The sequence below is a fragment of the Rhinoraja longicauda genome, chromosome 34, assembly GCF_053455715.1.
Source record: "Rhinoraja longicauda isolate Sanriku21f chromosome 34, sRhiLon1.1, whole genome shotgun sequence".
Taxonomy (NCBI): domain Eukaryota; kingdom Metazoa; phylum Chordata; class Chondrichthyes; order Rajiformes; family Arhynchobatidae; genus Rhinoraja; species Rhinoraja longicauda.
The window spans coordinates 20,135,519-20,162,633 of NC_135986.1; the positions used below are offsets into that span (position 1 = coordinate 20,135,519).

Sequence of the window (27,115 nt, forward strand, 5' to 3'; positions counted from 1 at the left end):
CACACTGGTTTAGTTTAGTTTTGAGATACATATCATATCATATCATATATATACAGCCGGAAACAGGCCTTTTCGGCCCTCCAAGTCCGTGCCGCCCAGCGATCCCCGTACATTAACACTATCCTACACCCACTAGGGACAATCTTTACATTTTACCCAGCCAATTAACCTACATACAGCGCGGTAACAGGCCCTGGTTTCTGCTTTGCAATAGACAATAGGTGCAGGAGGAGGCCATTCGGCCCTTCGAGCCTGTACGCACCACCATTCACTGTGATCACGGCTGATCATTCTCAATCAGCGCCCCGTTCCTGCCTTCTCCCCATACCCCCTGACTCCGCTATCCTTAAGAGCTCTATCTAGCTCTCTCTTGAATGCATTCAGAGAATCGGCCTCCACTGCCTTCTGAGGCTGAGAATTCCACAGATTCACAACTCTCTGACTGAAAAAGTTTTTCCTCGTCTCCGTTCTAAATGGCCGACCCCTTATTCTTAAACTGTGTGGCCCCTGGTTCTGGACTCCCCCAACATTGGGAACATGTTTCCTGCCTCTAGCGTGTCCAACCCCGTAATAATCTTATACGTTTCGATAAGGCGGCCCCCATCCTTCCGGGAGGGGTTAAGGTGGCCCCAGCCGTGTTACGCACCACCCCCTCCCTACACCTCCTTTCACCGAGGCGTCTCGCTCGGCGAACAATGCAGGGGGAGGAGGGCGTTCCCCCAGCCCGGCCAGACTGGATTTTCCTGAAATGGGTCACCTCTGGGAGGCTGTAACCCGAGCCAGTGATGAGCCACAGCCTGCTTCAGTTTGTGGAGACGCCGGTTAGAATCGCAGGTAGACACAACATGCTGGAGTAACTCAGCGGGTCGGGGCAGCATCTCGGGGGAGAAGGAACGGGCGACGTTGTGGGTCGAGACCCTTCAGGCTGATGTCAGGGGAGGGGGACGAAAGTCTGAAGAAGCCTCTCGACCCGTAACGTCAGCCGTTCCTTCCTTCCCTCCCTCCCGAGATGCTGCCCGACCCGCTGGGTTACTCCAGCACGTTGTGGTGGGATCAGTCACAGTTTCACCGCAAGGTCGGGGCGTTTTGTGCGTCACGTCAGAAACACCCAGGGCTGGGAATCTCCCTTCATTAGTACAGAGAGCAGCTCAACGCAGGCCCTTCGGCCCCACTGCTTCCTGATGCCAAGTTAGACTCATGCCCTCTGCCTGCCTGTGATCCACGTCATTCACAGCCTACCTAAAAGCCTCTTAAACGCCACTATTGTATCTGCCTCCCCCCCCCCCCACTGGCAGCACGTTCCAAGCCCCCACCACCCCCTGTGTGAAACACACCCACCCCGCGTGTTCCTTCTCTCCAGAGATGCTGCCTGACCCGCTGAGTTACTCCAGCATTCTGTGTCTGCCTTAGTTTTGTTTATAGTTTAGTTTAGAGACAGTTTACGAGGATGTTTACGAGCTAGATAGAGCTCTTAAGGATAGTGGAGTCAGGGGGTACCGATTGAGAATGATCAGCCGTGATCACATTGAATGGCGGTGCGTACAGGCTCGAAGGGCTGAATGGCCTCCTCCTGCACCTATTGTCTATTGATGTCGCCAGGACTCGAGGGGGGGGGCCTGAGCTACAGGGAGAGGTTGGTCGGGCTGGGACTCTTATTCCGTGGAGCGCAGGAGGATGAGGGGGTGACTTTCGTGGAAAAGAGAAATCGAGAGAAATAGATGTGGAGAGAATTAGAAGGCGTGCAAAAAAAGTGACCTTGATAGAAAATAGTTTAGTTTGGAGATACAGCGAGGAAACAGGACCTTCAGGGCCTCCGAGCCTGTGCCAACCAGCCATCCCAGCACACTGACACTGAAGGGGATCGTATAGAAACGTACAGAATTCCTAAGGGGTTGGACAGGCTAGATGCAGGAAGATTGTCTGAAGAAGGGTCTCGACCCGAAAGACTGGATAGACTCGGCTTGTACTCGCTGGAATTTAGAAGATTGAGGGGGGATCTTGTAGAAACTCACAAAATTCTTAAGGGGTTGGACAGGCTGGATGCGGGAAGATTGTTCCCGATGTTGGGGAAGTCCAGAACAAGGGGCCACACAGCTTAAGGATAAGGGGGAAGTCTTTTAGGAACCGAGATGAGAACGTTTTTCTTCGCACAGAGAGTGGTGAATCTGTGGAATTCTCTGCCACAGAAGGTAGTTGAGGCCAGTTCATTGGGAGGGAGTTAGATGTGGCCCTTGTGGCTAAAGGGATCAGGGGGTATGGAGAGAAGGTAGGTACGGGATACTGAGTTGGATGATCAGCCATGATCATATTGAATGGCGGTGCGTACAGGCTCGAAGGGCCGAATGGCCTCCTCCTGCACCTATTTTCTATGTTTCTATCCCACACACACACACACGAGAGGGACAATTTACACTTGCGCCAAGCCGATTAACCTCCAAAGCCACACGTGTTTGGCGTGTGGGAGTAAACCGGAGCGCCCGGACGTAAACCCACGCGGGTCACGGGGGGAGAAGGTACAAATTCTCGTCCCGTGTGGTACAGTGGTGGGAGGGAGATGTGTGTGAAAGGGCAGGGGGGGCCGGTGCAAGAGAGCCGGGTACGACAGGCAGCCATACGCGGGCAGGGCGCAGTGTTGGGTCATCGCCAGCAGGGGCAACATCTCACATCAACACAGCTCGTAACATGGTGGCGCCACACACAAATGAACACATAGCTCCACTTTATACTCCCTCACTCACTCACTCACTCACTCACTCACTCACTCACTCACTCACTCACTCACTCACTCACTCACTCACTCACTCCCTCACTCACTCCCTCACTCACTCACTCACTCACTCACTCACTCACTCACTCCCTCCCTCACTCACTCACTCACTCACTCACTCCCTCCCTCACTCACTCACTCACTCACTCACTCACTCACTCACTCACTCACTCACTCACTCACTCACTCACTCACTCACTCCCTCACTCACTCACTCACTCACTCACTCACTCACTCACTCACTCACTCACTCCCTCCCCCTCACTCACTCACTCCCGCTCACTCACTCACTCACTCACTCACTCACTCACTCACTCACTCACTCACTCACTCACTCACTCCCTCCCTCCCTCCCTCCCTCCCTCACTCACTCACTCACTCACTCACTCACTCCCTCCCTCCCTCCCTCACTCACTCACTCACTCACTCACTCACTCACTCACTCACTCACTCACTCCCTCCCTCCATCACTCACTCACTCACTCACTCCCTCCCCCTCACTCACCCACTCCCGCTCACTCACTCACTCACTCACTCACTCACTCACTCACTCACTCACCTCACTCACTCAGTCACTCCCTCCCTCCCCACTCCCTCACTCACTCACTCACTCACTCACTCACTCACTCACTCACTCACTCACTCACTCACTCACTCGCCTCCCTCACTCACTCAGTCACTCACTCACTCACTCACTCACTCACTCACTCACTCACTCACTCACTCACTCAGTCACTCCCTCACTCACTCACTCACTCACTCACTCACTCACTCACTCACTCACTCACTCACTCACCTCCCTCACTCACCTCACTCACTCACTCACTCACTCACTCACTCACTCACTCACTCACTCACTCACTCACTCACTCACTCCCTCACTCACTCACTCACTCACTCACTCACTCACTCACTCACCCCCTCCCTCCCTCCCTCACTCCCTCCCTCCCTTCCTCCCTCACTCACTCACTCACTCACTCACTCACTCACTCACTCACTCACTCCATCCCTCCCTCCCTCACTCACTCCCTCCCTCCATCTCCCTCCATCACTCACTCGCTCACTCACTCACTCACTCACTCACTCACTCACTCACTCACTCACTCACTCGCTGAGCCGGAAGAAATGGGGGAGATATTAAACACCCTCCCTCCATCCTTCACTCCCTCCCTCACTCACTCACTCCCTCCCTCCATCACTCACTCACTCACTCACTCACTCACTCACTCACTCACTCGCTGAGCCGGAAGAAATGGGGGAGATATTAAACACCCTCCCTCCATCCCTCACTCACTCACTCACTCACTCACTCACTCACTCACTCACTCACTCACTCACTCACTCACTCGCTGTGCCGGAAGAAATGGGGGAGATATTAAACACCCTCCCTCCATCCCTCACTCCCTCCCTCCCTCCATCACTCACTCACTCACTCACTCACTCACTCACTCACTCACTCACTCACTCACTCACTCACTCACTCACTCACTCACTCCATCCCTCACTCACTCACTCACTCCTCCCTCCCACCCACCCCCCTCACTCACTCCCTCCCTCCCCCCCTCCCTCCCCCTCTCCCTCCATCCCTCACTCCCTCCCTCCCTCCCTCCCCCTCTCCCTCCATCCCTCACTCCCCTCTCTCCCTCCCTCCCTCCTCCTCTCCCTCCCTCCCTCCCTCCCTCCCTCCCTCCCCCCCATTTTAGTAAGCAAAACCTGCCTCTCGCAGTGTAATCAGTGTTGTGGGGGAACAGTGTGTGTGATGATACCATTAAGATGCAGAATATATCTCACCTATCAATTCACAGATTTTTGTTATTTAAATGTTTCTGCAAGTTTCTGCCTACTAAAATGGCGGCCGTGACCGACTACGGTTGTTCGGGTCGAGTGGTCTATCTTGCTCCTCTAGTATCTCTGGTGGAGCCCCATCTTACGTTGTTATCTTTGTCCGTTGTCTTTGATCCGAGCCCTCTGGTCTTTACTTTTGTTGCTTTTGTCTCCCTTCCAGTTGTTTCGAGAAGTACGAATAATGAAGATCTTGACTCACCCAAATATAGGTGAGAACTTGCTTGCTTGTGTAAGAGACGTTCTGGGCCACTTTCTCTCTCTCTCCCCCCCAATCTAGAGTCCGGGCTTCTTATGGAAAGGCGGGCACTCAAGAAGCTGGAGTAACTCAGCGGGTCAGGCAGCGTCTCTGGAGAGAAGGGACGGGTGGCGTTTCGGGTCGAGACCCTTCTTCAGACTGATGTACGGGGGGCAAGACTGGCGGGAGAACTTGGAAGGGGGAGGGGATCGAGAAGGAAAGCAGGGGACTATCTGAAGTCAGCCATTCCTTCTCCCCAGAGATGCTGCCTGACCCCTGGAGTTACTCCAGTCTTATAACATTATAAAAGGACTGGACAAGCTAGATGCAGGAAAACAGGTTCCCAATGTCGGGCGAGTCCAGAACCAGGGGCCACACACACAGTCTCAGAATAAAGGGGAGGCTGTTTAAAACTGAGGTGAGAAGGAACTTTTTCCACCCAGAGAGTTATGAATCTGTGGAATTAATTCTCTGCCACAGAGGGCAGTGGAGGCCGAATCACTGGATGAATTTAAGAGAGAGTTAGATAGAGCTCTAGGGGCTAGTAGAATCAAGGGGTATGGGGAGAAGGCAGGAACGGGTTACTGATTGTGGACGATCGGCCGTGATCACAATGAATGGCGGTGCGTACAGGCTCGAAGGGCCGAATGGCCTCCTCCTGCCCCTATTTTCTATGTTTGTGTCTACCTTTGATTTTGACCAGCACCTGCAGTTTTTTTTCCTGCACTTGTTATGGGAACATTGAGGAGATTGTGGGAACATTGTGTAGATATATCCCTGTGGTGAAGAAGACGCTTGCTTTCATCTGTCGGGGCATCGAGTACAAGAGTTAAGAAGTCATGGAAATTTATTATTAAAGGCAGCTTTACAAAACTTTGGTTAGGCCGCCATTGGACGCCACTTTTTTTTTAGGGCTAGATACAGCGCGTAAACCCACCCTTCGGCCCACCGGGTCCGCGCCGACCAGCGATCCCCGCACACTAACACTATCCTGCACGCACTGGGGACAATTTACACTTAAACCAAGCCAATCAACCTGCAAACCTGTTGCACCCTGGTTACTTTGCTAACAGACAATAGGTGCAGGAGGAGGCCATTTGGCCCTTCGAGCCAGCACCGCCATTCAATGTGATCATGGCTGATCATTCTCAATCATTACCCCGTTCCTGCCTTCTCCCCATACCCCCTGACTCCGCTATCCTTAAGAGCTCTATCTAGCTCTCTCTTGAATGCATTCAGAGAATTGGCCTCCACTGCCTTCTGAGGCGGAGAATTCCACAGATTCACAACTCTCTGACTGAAAAAGTTTTTCCTCATCTCCGTTCTAAACGGCCTACCCCTTATTCTTAAACTGTGTGGCCCCTGGTTCTGGACTCCCCCAACATTGGGAACATGTTTCCTGCCTCTAACGTGTCCAACCCCTTAATAATCTTATACGTTTCGATAAGATCCCCTCTCATCCTTCTAAATTCCAGTGTGTACAAGCCGAGTCGCATAGACTTTAGATACAACGTGGAAACAGGCCCTTCGGCGCAACTTGCCCACATGGACCAACATGCCCCAACTAGTCCCGCCTGTCCGCGTTTGGTCCATATCCCTCCAAACCCGTCCTATCCACGTACCTGTCTAACTGTTTCATAAACGTAGGGATAGTCCCAGCCTCAACTACCTCCTCCGGCAGCTCGTTCCATACACCCACCACCCTCTGTGTGGAAAAGTTACCCCTCGGATTCCTATTAAATCTTTCCCCTTCACCGTGAACCCATGTACTCTGGTCCTCGATTCCCCTACTCTGGGCAAGAGACTCTGTGCGTCTACCCGATCTATTCCTCTCATGGTTTTGTACACCTCTGTAAAATCAGTCAGAGGATATTTTTAAGGTGGAGATGGACAGATCGTTGGTCAGTGCGGGTGTCAGGGGTTATGGAGAGAAGGCAGGAGAATGGGGTTAGGAGGGAGAGATAGACCAGCCACGATTGAATGGCGGAGTGGACTCGATGGGCCGAATGGCCTAATTCTTCTCCTATCCCTTGTGACCTTAAACACTGTCAAGTGACTGAAACTGTTCCTGTGGCATTTTTATTGACCTGGTTTGTTCCTCTTTCTGAAGACAGACACAAAATGCTGGAGTAACTCAGCGGGTCAGGCAGCATCTGTGGAGAGAAGGGATGGGTGACGTTTCAGGTCGAGACCCTTCTTCAGACTGGGATATGACCCCCGACACCCGCACTAATCAGGAATCTGTCCACCGCCACCTTAAAAATACCCTCTGACTGATTTTATTGAGGTGTACAAATCAGACTGGAGAAGGGTCTCGACCCGAAACGTCGCCCGTTCCTTCTCTCCAGAGATGCTGCCTGAACCGCTGAGTTACTCCGGCACTTTGTGTCTTGCCTTCGGTGTAAAGCAGCATCTGCAGTTCCTACCTACACGTTTTTCTTCTCTCTTGCAGTTAAATTATTTGAAGTTATAGAAACAGAGAAGACACTGTATTTAGTAATGGAATACGCCAGTGGTGGTGAGTACATACATCGCTGTGGGGCTGCACTGGCGCGTGCGATGGGCGTGCGATGGGTGTGCGATGGGCGTGCACATGGGCGCGCACATGGGTTGAGCTGGGAGGGCGACGAGCGTGCACTGGGGCGGGCAGTGGGTGTGCAAGGGGGGAAAGTGACGTCACCTATCCATGTTCCCCGCGGATGCTGCCTTACGTACGTGCTCATGTACACACACGTGTGCGCCCACACACACACACACACACGCACACCCGGACGAAAACCCACGGGGTTACAAGGAGAACGTGCAAACTCCACACGCGCACACACACACACTCACACATGCACACTCGCGCACACACACACACACACATGCACACTCGCGCACACACACACACACACGTACACACACACACAGTCACACACACACACACACACACACACACACCTCACACACACACACCCCACACACACACACACCCCACACACACACACAGACACACACACCCGGACGAAAACCCACGGGGTCACAAGGAGAACGTGCAAACTCCACACAGGCCCACACGCACACACACACACACACGTACACACACTCGCACACTTGCACACTTACACACACACAGAACACCTGGAGCAAACCTACGTGGTTAGAAGGAGAACATGCACGCATACACACACGCACACACACACGCGCGCACACCCCACACACACACACAGACACACACACACACACAGACACACACATACACACACGCACAGAGCACCTGGAGGAAACGTACATGGTCATAGGAGAACATGCAAACTACACATACATACACACACACACATGTGCACACACAGTAACACACACACACACTCACACAGCTGCACACACACGGCACCCGAGGTCGTGTTTGATCCCGGGTCTCTGTGGCCACGAGGCAGCAGCTCTACCCGCCGCGCCGCCCGTCGCACGCCCATGTTGCGTCTCCCCCCGCTGTCCCTCTTGCATCGCGGAGTGACCGCGGGGGGCTGCAGGTGTTGAAACCGGGAGCGATGGAGGAACGCCGGGCCGGGCCGGGCCGGGCGGCGCCCGCGGGGGCCGAGACCCCTGGCGGGCGGAGGGTTCGGAGGGCCGAGCTCCTGTGGGCGGGCGGGGGGGGAGTGGGGGCTCAATGCACGAGCGGGAGGTGTGTGTGTGTGTCTCCCACCCCCCCCCCCCCCCCCATCGCATTCCCCATGTCGGCCGTACGTTGCTGGTTGTGTTTAATGACCGCTGCTAACTCTGCGCGTGAGTTTACGTGTGTGTGTGTGTCCTCTTGCAGGGGAAGTCTTTGATTACCTCGTTGCACACGGACGCATGAAAGAAAAGGAAGCCAGAGTCAAATTCAGACAGGTCGGTGCCCGCTCTGCCAGCCCTGCCAGCCCCGCCCGGGCACTTGAATGAACGAATGGGTTTATGGGCCACGTATGTGCGCACACAAGGGACGTGCCTTGGTGCTCCGCCCGCAAGTGACAATGCCAACATACCCTAAACAGTGAAGAACAAAGCGTGACACATTAACCCATTAAGAACGCAACATTACAATAGACAATAGGTGCAGGAGGAGGCCATTCGGCCCTTTGAGCCAGCACCGCCATTCATCGTGATCATGGCTGATCATTCTCAATCAGTACCCCGTTCCTGCCTTCTCCCCATACACCCTGACTCCGCTATCCTTAAGAGCTCTATCTAGCTCTCTCTTGAATGCATTCAGAGAATTGGCCTCCACTAGACAATAGACAATAGGTGCAGGAGGAGGCCATTCGGCCCTTCGAGCCAGCACTGCCATTCACCGTGATCATGGCTGATCATTCTCAATCAGTACCCCGAAAGGGTCTGAAGAAGGGTCTCGACCCGAAACGTTGCCCATTCCTTCTCTCCAGAGATGCTGCCTGACCCGCTGAGTTACTCCAGCACTTTGTGAAGGGATAACGTCACATTTATCCACATTAAATGTGATCAGCCATGATCATATTGAATGGCGGTGCGTACAGGCTCGAAGGGCCGAATGGCCTACTCCTGCACCTATTTTCTATGTTTCTAAACTGCACCCGCCCACTCACACAACCTGTCCAAGTCACCCTGCAACCTCATAGCATCCTCCTCACAGCTCACACTGCCACCCAGCTTTGAGTCGTCCGCTAATGGTAATTTTAATCCCTCCATCCAAGTCAGATTAGGAAGTTACTGGGCCTGCACTCGCTGGAGTTGAGAAGGATGAGGGGGGGGGGGGGCCTCGTTGTAACGTGCCGGACAGTGAAAGGCCCGGACAGAGTGGAGCTTACGAATGTCCGCCCTGCTTTTGTTTTGCAGATTGTATCTGCTGTGCAGTATTGTCACCAGAAGTGCATTGTACATCGGGATCTGAAGGTAAGATGTTGCATGGAATGCCACAGGAGATCCTTCTACAGGCTATCAAACTGTACCACCCCCCTCCCCACTCCCCCTTCCTAGTTTAGTTCAGAGATACAGTGCGGAAACAGGCCCTTCAGCCCGCGCCGACCAGCGATCCCCGCACACTAACACTATCCCACACACACGCGCACACACACACACACACACACGCGCACGCACACACGCACCCCACACACAGATACACACACACACACCCCACACATGCATACCCCACATACACACACAGATAGACACACTCAAGACACACAAACACACGCACACACATACACACACACAGACGTGCACACACACACACTCAGACACACACACTGACGTGCACACACACACACCCCACACACACACACACAGACGTGTACACACACACACTCAGACACACACACACAGACGTGCACACACACACACCACACACACACACACAGACGTGTACACACACACACACTCAGACACACACACTCAGACACACACACACAGACGTGCACACACACACACACCACACACACACCCCACACACACACCCCACACACACACCCCACACACACCCCACACACACACCCCACACACACACACCCCACACACCCCCCCCCACACACACACACACACACACACCCCACACACACACACCACACACACACACACACACACACACACACACCCCACACACACACCCCACACACACACACACACACACACACACACAGACACTCAAACACACACACACACACACGCACGCGCACACATACACGCACACGCGTACACTCCCATGTCTGGTTATCCTGACATGTCTGGCTATGTCTGAAGAAGGGTCTCGACCCGACAGGTTGCCCGTCCCTTCTCTCCAGCGTTGCTGCCTGACCCGCTGAGTTACTCCGGCACTTTGCGTGCCACCCTCTGGTTATCCTGACACAGGGGCAAGCTCGGGCAGCTGCCACTGATCCACTTGTCCCTTGCCGTTGGTTGGGTCTGGAGCTGCTGCCAGCTTCACTCAGTTGTTTATCGGTGGGTTTTCACGAGCAACTGAGCTCTCACTCGTCTCGGGGGTCTTTGCTCCGTCCCCGAGGGGCGGCACAGCGTCGCAGCGGGTAGAGCTGCTGCATCACAGCACCAGAGGCCCGGCTTCCATCCTGACCACGGGCGCTCTCTGCACGAGGGGAGTCTGTACCATCTCCCTCTAACCTGCGTGGGCTTTCTCCGGGTGCTCCGGTTTCCTCCCGCACTCCAAAGACGTGTAGATTTGTAGCTAAGTTGGCTTCTGTAAATTGTAAATTGTCCTCAGTGTGTGCGTGTAGGATAGTGTTGGTGTGCGGGGCGATCGCTGGTCGGCAGGGACTCGGTGGGCCGAAGGGCCTGTTTCCGCGCTGTACCTCTGAACTAAACTGAACTGGTGTGCGGGGAGATCGCTGGTCGGCGGTGACTCAGTAGGCCGAAGAGCCTGTTTCCGCGCTGTACCTCTAAGCTAAAATAAACTAGTGTACGGGGTGATCGCTGGTCTCAGTAGGCCGAAGAGCCTGTTTCCACGATGCATCTCTAAGCTAAAATAAACTAGTGTGTACGGGGTGATAGCTGGTCGCAGTCTCAGTAGGCCGAAGGGCCTGTTTCCGCGCTAAAATAAACTAGTGTACGGGGTGATCGCTGGTCTCAGTAGGCCGAAGAGCCTGTTTCCGTGTGGTACCTCTAAGCTAAAATAAACTGGTGTACGGGGATCGCTGGTCGGCGCGGACTCGGTGGGCCGAAGGGCCTGTTTGCGTGCTGTACCTCTAAACTAAACTAAATCAGTGTACAGGGTTAGTTTGGCAATACAGCGTGGGAATCAAGCCCTTCGGCCCACCGTGTCCGCGCCGACCAGCGATCACCACGCACTCTTTGATCACTGATTGAATGGCGGAGTAGACTTGATGGGCCGAATAGCCCTAATTCTACTCCTTGTTGCTTATGATCCCCGCACACGAGGCACAATTTACGGTGGTGCCAAGCCAATTAACCTACAAAGAACTGCAGTCGGAAAAGAACTGCAGATGCTGGTTTAAATCGAAGGTAGACACAAACTGCTGGAGTAACTCAGCGGGACGGGCAGCATCTCTGGGGAGAGAAGGGATGGGTGACGTCTCGGGTCTCCTGAGATGCTGCCTGACCCGCTGAGTTACTCCAGCATTTTGTGTCTACCTCCGTGCCGACCAGCGATCACCCCGTAGACTAGTTTAGTTTAGAGACACGGCGCGGAAACAGGCCCTTCGGCCCAGTGAGTCCGTGCTGACCAGCGATCGCCCCGTACATTAGTTTAGAGATACAGTGCATTAACAGGCCCTTCGGCCCGGTGAGTCCGTGCTGACCAGCGATTACCCCGTACATTAGTTTAGAGATACAGTGCATTAACAGGCCCTTCGGCCCGGTGAGTCCGTGCTGACCAGCGATCGCCCCGTACATTAGTTTAGAGATACAGTGCATTAACAGGCCCTTCGGCCCGGTGAGTCCGTGCTGACCAGCGATCACCCCGTATGCTAGTTTAGTTTAGAGACACAGTGCGTTAACAGGCCCTTCGGCCCGGTGAGTCCGTGCTGACCAGCGATCGCCCTGTACATTAGTTTAGTTTAGAGATACAGCATGGGAATTTAGAAGATTGAGGGGGGATCTTATAGAAACTTACAAAACTCTTAAGGGGTTGGACAGGCTAGATGCAGGAAGATTGTTCCCGATGTTGGGGAAGTCCAGAGCAAGGGGTCACAGTTTAAGGATAAGGGGGAAGTCTTTTAGGACCGAGATGAGAACGTTTTTCTTCACACAGAGAGTGGTGAATCTGTGGAATTCTCTGCCACAGAAGGTAGTTGAGGCCAGTTCATTGGCTATATTTAAGAGGGAGTTAGATGTGGCCCTTGTGGCTAAAGGGATCAGGGGGTATGGAGAGAAGGCAGGTACGGGTTACTGAGTTGGATGATCAGCCATGATCATATTGAATGGCGGTGCGTACAGGCTCGAAGGGCCGAATGGCCTACTCCTGCACCTATTGCCTATGTTTCTATGTGAGCAGGCCCTTCGGCCCGGTGAGTCCGTGCTGACCAGCGGTCACCACCCCGTACGCTAGTTTAGTTTAGAGATACAGTGCGTTAACAGGCCCTTCGGCCCGGTGAGTCCGTGCTGACCAGCGTCCATTTTGTTTCTGATCCGCCGTATTTCCCCCCCCCCCCCCCCCTTCAGGCTGAGAACCTGCTGCTGGACGGGGACATGCACATCAAGATCGCCGACTTTGGCTTCAGCAACGAATTCACGGTGGGGAACAAGCTGGACACGTTCTGCGGCAGCCCGCCCTACGCAGCCCCCGAGCTGTTCCAGGGAAAGAAGTACGACGGGCCAGAGGTGGACGTGTGGAGTCTGGGGGTCATCCTCTACACACTGGTCAGTGGCTCACTGCCCTTCGATGGACAGAACCTCAAGGTACAGCTGCCTCACGCCTCGCCCGCCTGCTCTCTCTTTCTTTCTCTCGTTCTCTCTCCCTCTCCCTCCCTCTCTCTCCCTCTCTCTTTTACTTTCTCTCTTACTTTCTCTTCTTTCTCTTTCTCTCTCTCTCTCTCTTTCTCTCTCTCTCTTTCTCTCTCTTTCTCTCTCTTTCTCGCTCTCTCTCTCTCTCTCTCTCTCTCTCTCTCCCTCCCTCTCTCTCCCTCTCTCTTTTACTTTCTCTCTTTCTTTCTCTTCTTTCTCTTTCTCTCTCTCTCTCTTTCTCTCTCTTTCTTTCTCTCTCTCTCTTTCTCTCTCTTTCTTTCTCTCTCTCTCTCTCTCTCTCTCTCTCTCTCTCTCTCTCTCTCTCTCTCTCTCTCTCTCTCTCTCTCTCTTTCTCTCTCTCTTTTTCGTTCTCTTTTTTTTCACTCTTTCTCTCATTGTCTCTCTTTCTTTATCTCTTGTTTTCTCTCTTCCTCTTTCTCTCTCTTTTTCTCTCGTTCTCTCGTTCTCTGTCTCTTTCTCACTTTCTTGTTCTCTCCCTCTTTTTCATCCTTGCTCTCTCTCGTTCTCTCTGTTTCTCTCCCTCTCTCTCTCTCTCGCTTTCTCTCTTTCTCATTCTATCTTTCTTTCTCTCTCTCTCATTCTCTCTCTCTCTCTCTCTCTCTCTCTCTCTCTCTCTCTCTCTCTCTCTCGTTAAGTTTCTATAGGATCCCCTCTCCTGCTTCTAAATGCCGGTGAACACAAGCCCAGTCGACCCATTCTTTCATCGTGCGTCAGTCCCGCCATCCCGGGGATTAACCCGCCCTCTCGGGGCAGGTACCGCCCGGGCGCGGACGGACGTGACCCCGGAAAGGGGGCGGGCAGCCGGCTCGGGCAGAGCCCTCTACCGCCTGGAGCCGTGACCCGCGGACGGCCAGCTTGGCCAGCCTCGCCCTGCACAGCACAGCCCCCCCGTCCCCAACGAGCACGGTACTGGCACTGTGGGCACTGCCCCCCCACCCCCACCCCCACGGTACTGGCACTGTGGGCACTGCCGTCCCACCCCCACGGTACTGGCACTGTGGGCACAGCCCCACTACCCTGCACACACTAGGGACCTCACACACTAGTTTAGTATAAAGATACAGTATGAAGACAGGCCCAGCGAGACCATCTGACCCGCTGAGTTACTCCAGCACTTGGTGTCTTTGTTTATGTACCCGGCATCTGCAGTTCCCCGTCTCCACACTTAAACCGAAGCTGCTTCTCAGCGACCGTTCTGAAGGCAGCGGTTAATGATGCTTTCTTTCTCTGTGTGTGTTTGTGTGTATGCGTGTGTGTGTGTTTGTGTGTGCGTGTGTGTGTGTGCGTGTGTGTGTGTGCGTGTGTGTGTGTGCGTGTGTGTGTGTGCGTGTGTGTGTGTGCGTGTGTGTACAGGAGCTGCGGGAGAGAGTGGTACGAGGCAAATACAGAATCCCCTTCTACATGTCGACGGACTGTGAAAATTTACTCAAGAAATTCCTGGTACTCAACCCCGCCAAACGAGGCAGCCTGGAGGTGAGTGTGAGACGGGACGCCCAGCTCACCCGCCCCGCGACACCCAGCGACGGGACGCCCAGCTCACCCGCCCCACCCCGCCCAGCGACGGGACGCCCAGCTCACCCGCCCCGCGACACCCAGCGACGGGACGCCCAGCTCACCCGCCCCGCGACACCCAGCGACGGGACGCCCAGCTCACCCGCCCCGCCCCGCCCAGCGACGGGACGCCCAGCTCACCCGCCCCGCGACACCCAGCGACGGGACGCCCAGCTCACCCGCCCCGCCCCGCCCAGCGACAGGACGCCCAGCTCACCCGCCCCGCGACACCCAGCGACGGGACGCCCAGCTCACCCGCCCCGCGACACCCAGCGACGGGACGCCCAGCTCACCCGCCCCGCAACGCACAGCGACGGGACGCCCAGCTCACCCACCCCACCCCGCCCAGCGACGGGATGCCCAGCTCACCCGCCCCGCGACACCCAGCGACGGGACGCCCAGCTCACCCGCCCCACCCCGCCCAGCGACGGGACGCCCAGCTCACCCGCCCCACCCCGCCCAGCGACGGGACGCCCAGCTCACCCGCCCCGCGACGCACAGCGACGGGACGCCCAGCTCACCCGCCCCGCGACACCCAGCGACGGGACGCCCAGCTCACCCACCCCGCCCCGCACAGCGACGGGACGCCCAGCTCACCCGCCCCGCGACGCACAGCGACGGGACGCCCAGCTCACCCGCCCCACCCCGCCCAGCGACGGGACGCCCAGCTCACCCGCCCCGCGACACCCAGCGACGGGACGCCCAGCTCACCCGCCCCGCAACGCACAGCGACGGGACGCCCAGCTCACCCACCCCACCCCGCCCAGCGACGGGATGCCCAGCTCACCCGCCCCGCGACACCCAGCGACGGGACGCCCAGCTCACCCGCCCCACCCCGCCCAGCGACGGGACGCCCAGCTCACCCGCCCCACCCCGCCCAGCGACGGGACGCCCAGCTCACCCGCCCCGCGACGCACAGCGACGGGACGCCCAGCTCACCCGCCCCGCGACACCCAGCGACGGGACGCCCAGCTCACCCGCCCCGCGACACCCAGCGACGGGACACCCAGCTCACCCGCCCCGCGACACCCAGCGACGGGACGCCCAGCTCACCCGCCCCGCGACACCCAGCGACGGGACGCCCAGCTCACCCGCCCCACCCCGCCCAGCGACGGGACGCCCAGCTCACCCGCCCCACCCCGCCCAGCGACGGGACGCCCAGCTCACCCACCCCACGACGCACAGCGACGGGACGCCCAGCTCACCCACCCCGCCCCGCCCAGCGACGGGACGCCCAGCTCACCCACCCCACGACGCACAGCGACGGGACGCCCAGCTCACCCACCCCGCCCCGCCCAGCGACGGGACGCCCAGCTCACCCGCCCCGCGACGCACAGCGACGGGACGCCCAGCTCACCCACCCCGCCCCGCACAGCGACGGGACGCCCAGCTCACCCACCCCGCAACGCCCAGCTCACCCACCCCGCAACACACAGCGACGGGACGCCCAGCTCACCCACCCCGCCCCGCACAGCGACGGGACGCCCAGCTCACCCGCCCCGCAACACACAGCGACGGTCTGCTGCCCCAGCTAGGGGCCGCCCCGGTCATGCCACTGATGGGGCAGAGTCTGCTCTGGTATCCCACGCGGAGGGAGGGAGGGAGGGAGGGATGAGGTGGGGAGGGAGGGAGGGGCGGTGAGGAGGGAGGGAGCGGTGGGGGTAAGGAGGCAGAGGGGGTGAGGAGGGAGAGAGGGAGGGTGGTGAGGGAGGGGGCGAGGAGGGAGAGAGGGAGGGTGGTGAGGGAGGGGTGGTGAGGGAGGGGGCGAGGAGGGAGGGAGGGATGAGGTGGGGAGGGAGGCAGAGGGGGTGAGGAGGGAGAGAGGGAGGGGTGGTGAGGGAGTGCCGTGCCGTGCCGTGCCGTGTGACTCCAGCCTTTGCCCCGTTCAGCAAATCATGAGAGACCGGTGGATGAACGTCGGACACGAGGAGGACGAGCTGAAGCCGTACACCGACCCCGAGCCCAACTACAAGGACCCCTGCAGGACAGGTACCCACACACACACGCACACGCACCCTAACACACCTCCACACACACGTGCACACACACATGCACCCACACACACACGCCCACACCACCCCTCGCTCACCTCTCACCCCTCACCCCTCCCCCGCACACACACACAAACATGCACACACGCCCTCACTCACCCCTCCCCCCGCACACACACACACACACATGCACACTCACACACACACACACACACACACACTGCCCGCTCAGCCCACACTTACACACCAGCCAGACCCCCACACAACCCTCACCCACCCCTCACCCCCACATGCCCCCTCGTCCACCCCTCACCCCCCCCCCCCCACTCGCCCTCATCTCCCCCACTCGCCCTCATCCCCCCCACTCCCCCCTCCCCCCACTCCCCCCCCCCCCCCCGGCTCTGTGTGTGGCGGATGTGTAACGTGGGGTTCCTGTGCGGCAGAGCTGATGATCAACATGGGCTACTCACGCGAGGAGATCACAGACTCCCTCATCAACCAGAAGTACAACGAGGTGATGGCCACCTACCTGCTGCTGGGCTGGAGAACGTCAGAGGTGAGACATCCCCCACACCCCCACACCCCCACACTGTGTGTGTGTGTGCAGGTGTGTGTGTGTGCGGGTGTGTGTGTGTGTGCGTGTGTGTGTGATGGTGTGTGTGTGTGTGATGGTGTGTGTGTGACAGTGTGTGTGATAGTGTGTGTGATGGTGTGTGTGTGACAGTGTGTGTGTGTGTGTGATGGTGTGTGTGTGACAGTGTGTGTGATGGTGTGTGTGTGTGATGGTGTGTGTGTGCGTGCGCGGGTGTGTGTGTGTGTGATGGTGTGTGTGTGACAGTGTGTGTGTGACAGTGTGTGTGTGTGCGTGCGACGGTGTGCGATGGTGTGTGTGTGTGATGGTGTGGGTGTGTGTGTGTGACGGTGTGCGATGGTGTGTGACGGTGTGTGTGGTGGTGTGTGACGGTGTGGGTGTGTGTGGGACGGTGTGTGGTGGTGTGCGATTGTGTGTGTGTGTGACGATGTGTGTGACGGTGTGTGTGGGACAGTGTGTGTGTGACGGTGTGTGTGTGACGGTGTGTGTGTGGTGGTGTGCGATGGTGTGTGATGGTGTGTGACGGTGTGTGTGGTGGTGTGTGACGGTGTGGGTGTGTGTGGGACGGTGTGTGGTGGTGTGCGATTGTGTGTGTGTGTGACGATGTGTGTGACGATGTGTGTGACGGTGTGTGTGTGTGACGGTGTGTGTGGGACGGTGTGTGTGTGACGGTGTGTGTGTGACGGTGTGTGTGTGTGTGACGGTGTGTGTGTGTGACGGTGTGTGTGTGGTGTGTGTGTGGTGTGTGTGTGACGGTGTGCGATGGTGTGTGATGGTGTGTGTGTTCCACAGCTGGAGGCTGACTCCCTGTCCAGCAGCAACCTGTGCCTGAAGCCTCGCTCAGAACACCCCAACACCAACACACAGTCACCCTCCAACAAGGTACAGAGGAGCATCTCGGCCAGCCAGAAGCAACGCCGCTTCAATGACCAAGGTACCACCACAACCCCCACACACACACACACACACATGGACAGCAGGTGCAGGAGGAGGCCATTCAGCCCCTCCAGCCAGCACCGCCACTCATAGAAACACACAGGCGTCGACAACAGGTGCAGGAGGAGGCCATTCGGCCCTTCCAACTAACACCGCCATTCATAGAAACATAGAGACATCCACAATAGGTGCAGGAGGAGGCCATTCAGCCCCTCTAGCCAGCACCGCCACTCATAGAGACACACAGAGACAGCACCACCACTCATAGAAACACAGAGACATGGACAGCAGGTGCAGGAGGAGGCCATTCAGCCCCTCCAGCCAGCACCGCCACTCATAGAAACATCGACAACAGGTGCAGGAGGAGACCATTCGGCCCTTCGAGCCAGCACCACCATTCAATGGTCAACGGGCGCCCATTCAATGGGCGGCACGGTGGCGCAGCGGTAGAGTTGCCGCCTTACAGCGAATGCAGCGCCGGAGACTCAGGTTCCATCCTGACCACGGGCGCCGTCTGTACGGAGTTTGTACGTTCTCCCCGTGACCTGCGTGGGTTTTCTCCGAGATCTTCGGTTTCCTCCCACACTCCAAAGACGTGCGGGTTTGTAGGTTAATCGGCTGGGCAAATGTAAAAATTGTCCCTAGTGGGTGTGTAGGATAATGTTAGTGTGCGTGGATCGCTGGGCGGCGTGGGCCGAAGGGCCTGTTTCCGCGCTGTGTCTCACGCCATGGCCCTACGCAAAATGGCGTCCGCCTCTCATCCCGTGCCCACGCCACGCAAAAATTCCAATGTCACCGACACAGAGTCACAGGCAGCAGCTCTGGAGAGAAGGCGTTTCGGGTCGAGACCCCTTCTTTCGAGACCCAATAGGTCACCCGTTCCTTCTCTCCCTGAGGCTCCAGCATTTTGTGGCCCATCTTCTGCAGTTCCTTCCAACACGGGTAGGTTGGGAGATCGGAACCTCACCCTGGCTTACGGGGGGGACTGTGGGCCAGACCGAGGTAGGGTCTGGACCCCAAACGTCACCCGCAACCTTCTCTCCAGAGATGCTGCCTGACCCGCTGAGTTACTCCAGCGTTGTGTGTGTAGGTTGTGGGAGGAACACGTCCCCCTCTCCCCTCCCCTCCCCTCCCCCCTCCCCTCTCCCCTCTCCCCTCTCCCCTCGCTCTCCTCTCCCCTCCCCTCTCTCCTCCCTCCTCCCCCCTCTCCCTCCACCCTCTCCCCTCTCCCCCCTCCCCTCCCCCTCTCCTCTCTCCCCCTACCCCCACATACCCTCCCCTCATACCCCCCACATCCCCACCTTCCCCTCCACTACCCTCCCATAACCCCCCTTCATATCCCCCCTCCTTCCCTCCCTCTCCTCTCCTCCCCCTCCCCTCCCCCCCCTCTCCCCTCCCCCTCTCCCCTCCCCCCTCTCTCCTCTCCCCTCCTCCCCTCTCCCCCCCATGAGGGAGGGAACAGTGGGGAAGAGGCGCGTGCTGGGCCAGGACGGTAGTTATTGTCACGTTCGTGTATCGTGTTGGGAATAATCATGGCGGTAGTTGTTACTCCTGTATCTTCACGCTGTGTGTGTTGCGTGTGCGTGCGCGTGCGCGCGTGTGTGTAGCTGGTCCCAACGCCCCAACATCCAAGAGGAACCAGGCCAACAGCGCTGACACCAAACAGCAGCAGGAGGAGGACAAGGACAAGGACATTTCCCAGCGCTCCAACACCAGCGTCAAAGTACCCGCCAGCCCGCACGGGGGGGGTGACAGGAAGAAGGCCACCCCCTCCAGCAGCACGGTGAGCAGCGACCAGACGCCGGGGTTACCCACGCCCCGCCGGGGGCACCCGAGCCTCGCCAGGGTTACGCCGAGCCTTGCCAGCGCCCCGCCAGGGTTACACCGAGCCTCGCCAGGGTTATACCGAGCCTTGCCAGCGCCCGGCCAGGGTTACGCCACTCCCTGCCAGGGTTACGTCGAGCCTCGCCAGCGCCCCACCGGGTTACGCCACTCCCCGCTAACGCACGGCCAGGGTTACGCCACTACCCGCCAGGGTTACGCCACTCCCCGCCAGCGCCCCGCTGGGTTACGCCACTCCCTGCCAGCGCCCCGCCGGGGTCACGCCGAGACTCGCCAGCGCCCCACCAGGGTTACGCCGAGCCTCGCCAGCGCCCCGCCAGGGTATCGCCACTCCCTGCCAGCGCCCCACCAGGGTATCGCCACTCCCCGCCAGCGCCCCACCTCACCCCCAGGGTTACGCCACTCCCCGCCAGGGTTAAATTGAGCCCCGCCAGGGTTACGGCACTCCCCGCCAGCGCCCCACCTCACCCCCGGGGTTACGCCACTCCCCGCCAGGGTTACGCCACTCCTTGCCAGCGCCCCACCTCACCCCCGGGGTTACGCCGTGCCTCACCAGCGCCCCGCCAGGGTTACGCCACTCCCCGCCAGGGTTATGCCGAGCCCCGCCAGCGCCCCACCTCACGCCCAGGATTACGTTGCGCCCAGCCACACCGCGGTTTCGCTGAGCCTTGCCAGTGCCCCACTGCTCTGTATCTCTCTCTCTCTCTCTCTCTCTCTCTCTCTCTAATGTCCGTCTCTCTCCTCTACAGAACAGTGCCCTGACAGTGGGTGTAGGCAGGGGGAGGAACTCGCCCGTTGTGGACAGATCTGCTGGCAGCATTCACAACGGCAAGGACAGGTAACCCCGCCGCCCCAACGCATCGCCCAGGCACTACCCCACCCAAAACCACCCTCCCCCCCCCCCCCTCCCCCCAACTTTGGGGGGGGCGAGGGTGGGGTTGTTGTGTTGTGGGTGGGGTAGTGGGGGCAGGAGGGAGGGGTGGGGAGTGTTGTGGGAGAGGGAGGGAGTGTCTTGGTGGGAGAGGGGGAAGGGAGTGGCGTGTTGTGTGGGGGTGGGGTAGAGGGGGGGAGGGTCGTGTGGGGGTGGGGTAGAGGGGGTGTTGTGTTACATTGGGGTGGGGTAGTGGGGGGGAGGTTGTGTGTGGGTGGGGTGGTGGGGGTGTTGTGGCGTGCTGTGGGTGAGGTGGGGAGAGGAGTGTGGTGGGTGTGGTGTGTGGGTGGGTGAGGCAGGGTGCTGTGGGTGTGGGTGGGTGGGAGGGTATGGGTGGCGTGCCGTGTGCGTGGGTGTGTGTGTGAGGCGAGGCGAGGCGGGGTGTCATGCCGTGTGTGTGTGGGGGTGGGTGGGTGAGGTGGGGTGCTGTGTGTGTGGGGGTGGGGTGGGGTGTTGTGCCGTGTGGGTGTGTGTGGGTGGGTGAGGTGGGGTGCTGTGGGTGGGGGTGGGTGGGTGGGTGAGGTGGGGTGCTGTGTGTGTGTGGGTGGGTGAGGTGGGGTGCTGTGTGTGTGTGTGTGAGGTGGGGTGCTGTGTGTGTGTGTGTGTGAGGTGGGGTGCTGTGCTGTGTGTGTGTGAGGTGGGGTGCTGTGCTGTGTGTGTGTGAGGTGGGGTGCTGTGTGTGTGTGAGGTGGGGTGCTGTGTGTGTGAGGTGGGGTGCTGTGTGTGTGTGAGGTGGGGTGCTGTGTGTGTGTGAGGTGGGGTGCTGTGTGTGTGTGAGGTGGGGTGCTGTGTGTGTGTGTGAGGTGGGGTGCTATGTGTGTGTGTGTGAGGCGGGGTGCTGTGTGTGTGTGTGTGTGGGTGAGGTGGGGTGCTGTGTGTGTGTGTGTGGGTGAGGTGGGGTGCTGTGTGTGTGTGTGTGTGTGAGGTGGGGTGCTGTGTGTGGGTGAGGTGGGGTGCTGTGTGTGGGTGAGGTGGGGTGCTGTGTGTGTGTGTGGGTGAGGTGGGGTGCTGTGTGTGTGTGTGTGTGTGGGTGAGGTGGGGTGCTGTGTGTGTGGGTGAGGTGGGGTGCTGTGCCGTGCCGTGTGTGTGGGTGATCTAACGGTGCCCGTTGTGGTGGCAGCTCCTCGCTGGCGCCGGTGTCCAGGGTGTCCTCGATGTCGGTGACGTCGGCCCGGACGCGGCACTCCAAGTCCATGTCCACGTCCGTGCACCCGTCCAAACCCACGGCCAACGCCAGCGACCCGCAGCGACCCAGGCAAGCACACGCACACACACGGGCACACACACCACACACACACGGGCACACACACCACACACACACGGGCACACACACCACACACACACGGGCACACACACCACACACACACGGGCACACACACGGGCTCACGGGCACCGACACATGCAGGAACACGGACACAAACGTGGGCACACACACACACACACACGGGCACTCTGACACGCATGCTCTGTCTCCCCTGTGCTCTAACATGCATGCTCTAACACACGTGTGCTCTGACATGCGTGCTCTCTGCCTTGCGCTCTGACACGGGTGTGCTTTCTGCCTCGCGCGGTCTCTGACACACGTGTGCTATGACACGCATGCTCTCTGTCACACGTGTGCTCTCGCGTGCGCTCTGTCTCGCGTGCGCTGTGACGTGCGTGCCCACTGACACGCGTGTCTGCCGCACACGCGTGTGCCCCCAGTGACGTGTTCCTCTCGCCCCCCCCCCTCCCCCACCAGCACGGCGCCGCAGCGGATCACGGTCACGTCTCCGTCCGCCCACAACATCAGCGGGTCGGCCGCCGCGGACACGGGAAACTTCCCGCGCGGCGTGGCCAGCCGGCGCACCATCGATGGCGGGCAGCTCCGCCAGTACCGCGAGCAGCACCACACCGGCTACCACGGCCCACCCGCATCGCCAACGCTGTCACACGGTAACGCCCAGCAACGGCGGGGAGCCACCGGCAACATCTTCACCAAGTTCACTTCAAAGTTCGTGCGCAGGTGACTGCACCCCTCCCTCGCCAACCCCCCCCTCCCTACCTACCACTCCCTCTCCCTACCTACCCCTCCCCCCTCCCTCCCTACCCCTCCCCTCACCCTCCCTACCCCTCCCTCCCCCTCCCTACCCCCCCTCCCTACCACCCCCCTCCCTCCCTACCCCCCCTCCCTACTCCCCCCCTCCCCCTCTCTCTCCCTACCCCCCTCCCTACCACCCCCCTCCCTACCACACCCTCTCCCTACCCCTCCCCCCACCCTCCCTACCCCTCCCACTCCCTCCCTACCCCTCCCTCCCCCCTCCCTACCCCCCTCCCTACCACCCCCCTCCCTCCCTACCCCCCTCCTACTCCCCCCCTCCCCCTCTCCTCCCTACCCCCCTCCCTACCACCCCCCTCCCTACCACCCCCCTCCCTCCCTACCCCTCCCCCCTCCCTCCCTACCCCCTCCCCACTCCCTCCCTACCCCTCCCTCCCCCCTCCCTACCCCCCTCCCTACCACCCCCCTCCCTCCCTACCCCCCTCCCTACTCCCCCCCCTCCCCCTCTCTCTCCCTACCCCCCTCCCTACCACCCCCCTCCCTACCACCCCCCTCCCTCCCTACCACCCCCCTCCCTACCACCCCCCTCCCTCCCTACCACCCCCCTCCCTACCACCCTCCTCCCTCCCTACCACCCCCCTCCCTACCACCCCCCTCCCTCCCTACCACCACCCTCCCTACCACCCCCCTCCCTACCACTCCCTCTCCCTACCCCTCCCCCTCCCTCCCTACCACCCCCCTCCCTACCACTCCCTCTCCCTACCCCTCCCCCTCCCTCCCTACCACCCCCCTCCCTACCACTCCCTCTCCCTACCCCTCCCTCCCCCGCCCTCCCTACCACTCCCCCTCCCTCCCTACCACTCCCTCTCCCTACCCCCTCCCTCCCTACCACTCCCTCTCCCTACCCTTCTCCCCTCCCTCCCTACCCCCCTCCCTACTCCCCCCCTCCCCCTCTCCCTCCCCGTCCCACCCTCCCCCTCCTCCCCTCCCTTCCCCACACTCACCTTCCCCTCCCACACCTACCCTACCCTCCCCCCTCCCCGCACCCCTCCTCGTCCCTCCCTCCCCTCCCCTCCACCTCTCCCACTCCCCCTCCTCTTCCCCTCATACCCCCCTCATCCCCACCGTCCCCTCCCTCCCCCCTCACTCATACCCTCCCCCTCACTCATACCCTCCCCTACCCACCTCTCCCCTCCCCACCTCTCCGCTCCCCCTCTGCTCTCCCTCTCCCCCACTCCCCCTCTCCCCTCCTCCCCCTCTCCCTCCTCCCCCTCTCCCCTCCTCCCCCTCCTCTCCCCCTCCCTCCCCCTCTCCCCTCTCCACCCTCGCACCTTCCCAGTTCGGTTTACAGTTTAGTTTATTGTCACGTGTGTCGAGGTACAGTGTAAAGCTTTTGTTGCGTGCTAACCAGTCAGTGGGAGGTGAATGCATGATTACAATCCAGCCACAGGATAAGGGAACAATGTTTAGTGTCTCCCTTCTCCCCACCCCCCCCTTCTCCCCTCCCCCCTTTCCTTCTCCCCTCCCCCCTTTCCTTCTCCCCTCCCCCCTTTCCTTCTCCCCTCCCCCTTTCCTTCTCCCCTCCCCCCTTTCCTTCTCCCCCCTTTCCTTCTCCCCTCCCCCTTTCCTTCTCCCCCTTTCCTCTCCCCTCCCCCCTTTCCTTCTCCCCTCCCCCCTTTCCTTCTCCCCTCCCCCCTTTCCTTCTCCCCTCCCCCTTTCCTTCTCTCCTCCCCCCTTTCCTTCTCCCCTCCCCCTTTCCTTCTCCCCCTTTCCTTCTCCCCTCCCCCCTTTCCTTCTCTCCTCCCCCCTTTCCTTCTCCCCTCCCCCTTTCCTTCTCCCCCTTTCCTTCTCCCCTCCCCCTTTCCTTCTCCCCCTTTCCTTCTCTCCTCCCCTTTCCTTCTCCCCTCCCCCCTTTCCTTCTCCCCTCCCCCTTTCCTTCTCCCCTCCCCCCTTTCCTTCTCCCCTCCCCCCTTTCCTTCTCCCCTCCCCCCTTTCCTTCTCACCTCCCCCCTTTCCTTCTCCCCTCCCCCTTTCCTTCTCCCCCCTTTCCTTCTCCCCTCCCCCTTTCCTTCTCCCCTCCCCCCTTTCCTTCTCCCCCCTTTCCTTCTCTCCTCCCCCCTTTCCTTCTCCCCCCTTTCCTTCTCCCCTCCCCCTTTCCTTCTCCCCTCCCCCCTTTCCTTCTCCCCCTTTCCTTCTCCCCCTTTCCTTCTCCCCCCTTTCCTTCTCCCCTCCCCCTTTCCTTCTCTCCTCCCCCTTTCCTTCTCCCCCCTTTCCTTCTCCCCTCCCCCCTTTCCTTCTCCCCCTTTCCTTCTCCCCCTTTCCTTCTCCCCCCTTTCTTCTCTCCTCCCCCTTTCCTTCTCCCCTCCCCCCTTTCCTTCTCCCCTCCCCCCTTCTCCCCCTCATACATCCCACCTGCCGTTTCCTATCCCTGTAGCTGTCCAAATGTCCATTAAATCTTGCAGTCTCAGCCTCAGCTACCCCTCTGGCAGCTCGTTTAGCCCTACACCCACCCCCCTCTGAGTGAAAATGTACCTCCTCAGTGACCAGTGATCCCACTAGGGATCATTTACAACAGACAATAGTTGCAGGAGGAGGCCATTCGGCCCTTCGAGCCTGTAAGCACCGCCATTCAATGTGATCATGGCTGACCATCCACAATCAGTACCCCGTTCCTGCCTTCTCCCCATACCCCCTGACTCCGCTATCCTTAAGAGCTCTATCCAGCTCTCTCTTGAATGCATTCAGAGAATTGGCCTCCACTGCCTTCTGAGGCAGAGAATTCCACAGATTCACAACTCTCTGACTGAAAAAGTTTTTCCTCATCTCCGTTCTAAATGGCCTACCCCTTATTCTTAAACTGTGGCCCCTTGTTCTGGACTCCCCCCAACATTGGGAACATGTTTCCTGCCTCTAACGTGTCCAACCCCTTAATAAGATCCCCTCTCATCCTTCTAAATTCCAGTGTGTACAAGCCCAGTCGCTCCAGTCTTTCAACGTATGACAGTCCCGCCATTCCGGGAATTAACCTAGTAAACCTACGCTGCACGCCCTCAATAGCAAGAATATCCTTCCTCAAATTTGGAGAACAAAACTGCACACAGTACTCCAGGTGCGGTCTCACTAGGGCCCTGTACAACTGCAGAAGGACCTCTTTGCTCCTATACTCAACTCCTCTTGTTATGAAGGCCAACATGCCATTGGCTTTACAGTTTAACATGCCAGAAAAAACTGAATTAAGGCAATAAATCTGCAGTAATACAAGGTTAAACAGTCCTTAACAGTGCAAAGCAAAGATTAGTTTATCGTCACGTGTACCGAGGTACAGTGAAAAGCTTGTGTTGCGCGCTAACCAGTCAGTGGAAAGACATCACACCATTACAATCCAGCAAGAACTGCAGGCGCTGGTTTAAACCGAAGGAAGACACAAGATGCCGGAGTAACTCAGCAGGTCAGGCAGCATCTCGGGAGAGAAGGGATGGGTGACGTTTCGGGTCGAGACCCTTCTTCAGACTAATGTCAGGGGAGGGGGCGGGACAAAGATAGGATGTAGTCGGAGACAGGAAGACCAGTGGGAGAACTGGGAAGGGGGGGGGGATGGAGAGAGAGGGAAAGCAGGGGACTATCTGAAGTTAGAGAAGTCAATGTTGATACCGCTGGGGTGTAAACTACCCAAGCGAAATATGAGGTGCTGTTCCTCCAATTTGCGCTGGGCCTCACTCTGACAATGGAGGAGGCCCAGGACAGAAAGGTCAGTGTGGGAGTGGGAGGGGGAGTTGAAGTGCTGTGCCACCGGGATATGAGGATTGAAGTGCTGAGCCACCGGGAGATCAGGATTGGAAGTGCTGAGCCACCGGGAGATCAGGATTGGAAGTGCTGAGCCACCGGGAAATCAGGATTGAAGTGCTGAGCAACTGGGAGATCAGGATGGAAGTGCTGAGCCACAGGGAGATGAGGATTGAATTC

At 58.6% G+C, this 27,115-nt stretch overlaps 1 protein-coding gene across 5 annotated transcripts in view; it reads left to right on the forward strand.

Annotated features, from left to right (window-relative positions):
* LOC144609232 (serine/threonine-protein kinase MARK2-like) overlaps positions 1 to 23,123 on the forward strand; it is a 96,840-nt gene extending 73,717 nt beyond the window's left edge. For 4 of the 5 annotated variants that reach the window (XM_078427655.1, XM_078427652.1, XM_078427654.1 and 1 more), the window contains exons 4-16: positions 4,773 to 4,821; positions 7,300 to 7,365; positions 8,647 to 8,717; positions 9,678 to 9,734; positions 12,969 to 13,205; positions 14,625 to 14,744; positions 16,712 to 16,811; positions 17,257 to 17,369; positions 18,198 to 18,339; positions 19,949 to 20,124; positions 20,933 to 21,021; positions 22,235 to 22,369; positions 22,856 to 23,123. In XM_078427655.1, coding sequence (XP_078283781.1) covers positions 4,773 to 4,821; positions 7,300 to 7,365; positions 8,647 to 8,717; positions 9,678 to 9,734; positions 12,969 to 13,205; positions 14,625 to 14,744; positions 16,712 to 16,811; positions 17,257 to 17,369; positions 18,198 to 18,339; positions 19,949 to 20,124; positions 20,933 to 21,021; positions 22,235 to 22,369; positions 22,856 to 23,123 — 1,623 coding nt within the window. The remainder of the gene's footprint in view (positions 1 to 4,772; positions 4,822 to 7,299; positions 7,366 to 8,646; positions 8,718 to 9,677; positions 9,735 to 12,968; positions 13,206 to 14,624; positions 14,745 to 16,711; positions 16,812 to 17,256; positions 17,370 to 18,197; positions 18,340 to 19,948; positions 20,125 to 20,932; positions 21,022 to 22,234; positions 22,370 to 22,855) is intronic. The other variant, XM_078427656.1, reaches the window with a different exon arrangement.
* Positions 23,124 to 27,115: the final 3,992 nt, after the last annotated feature.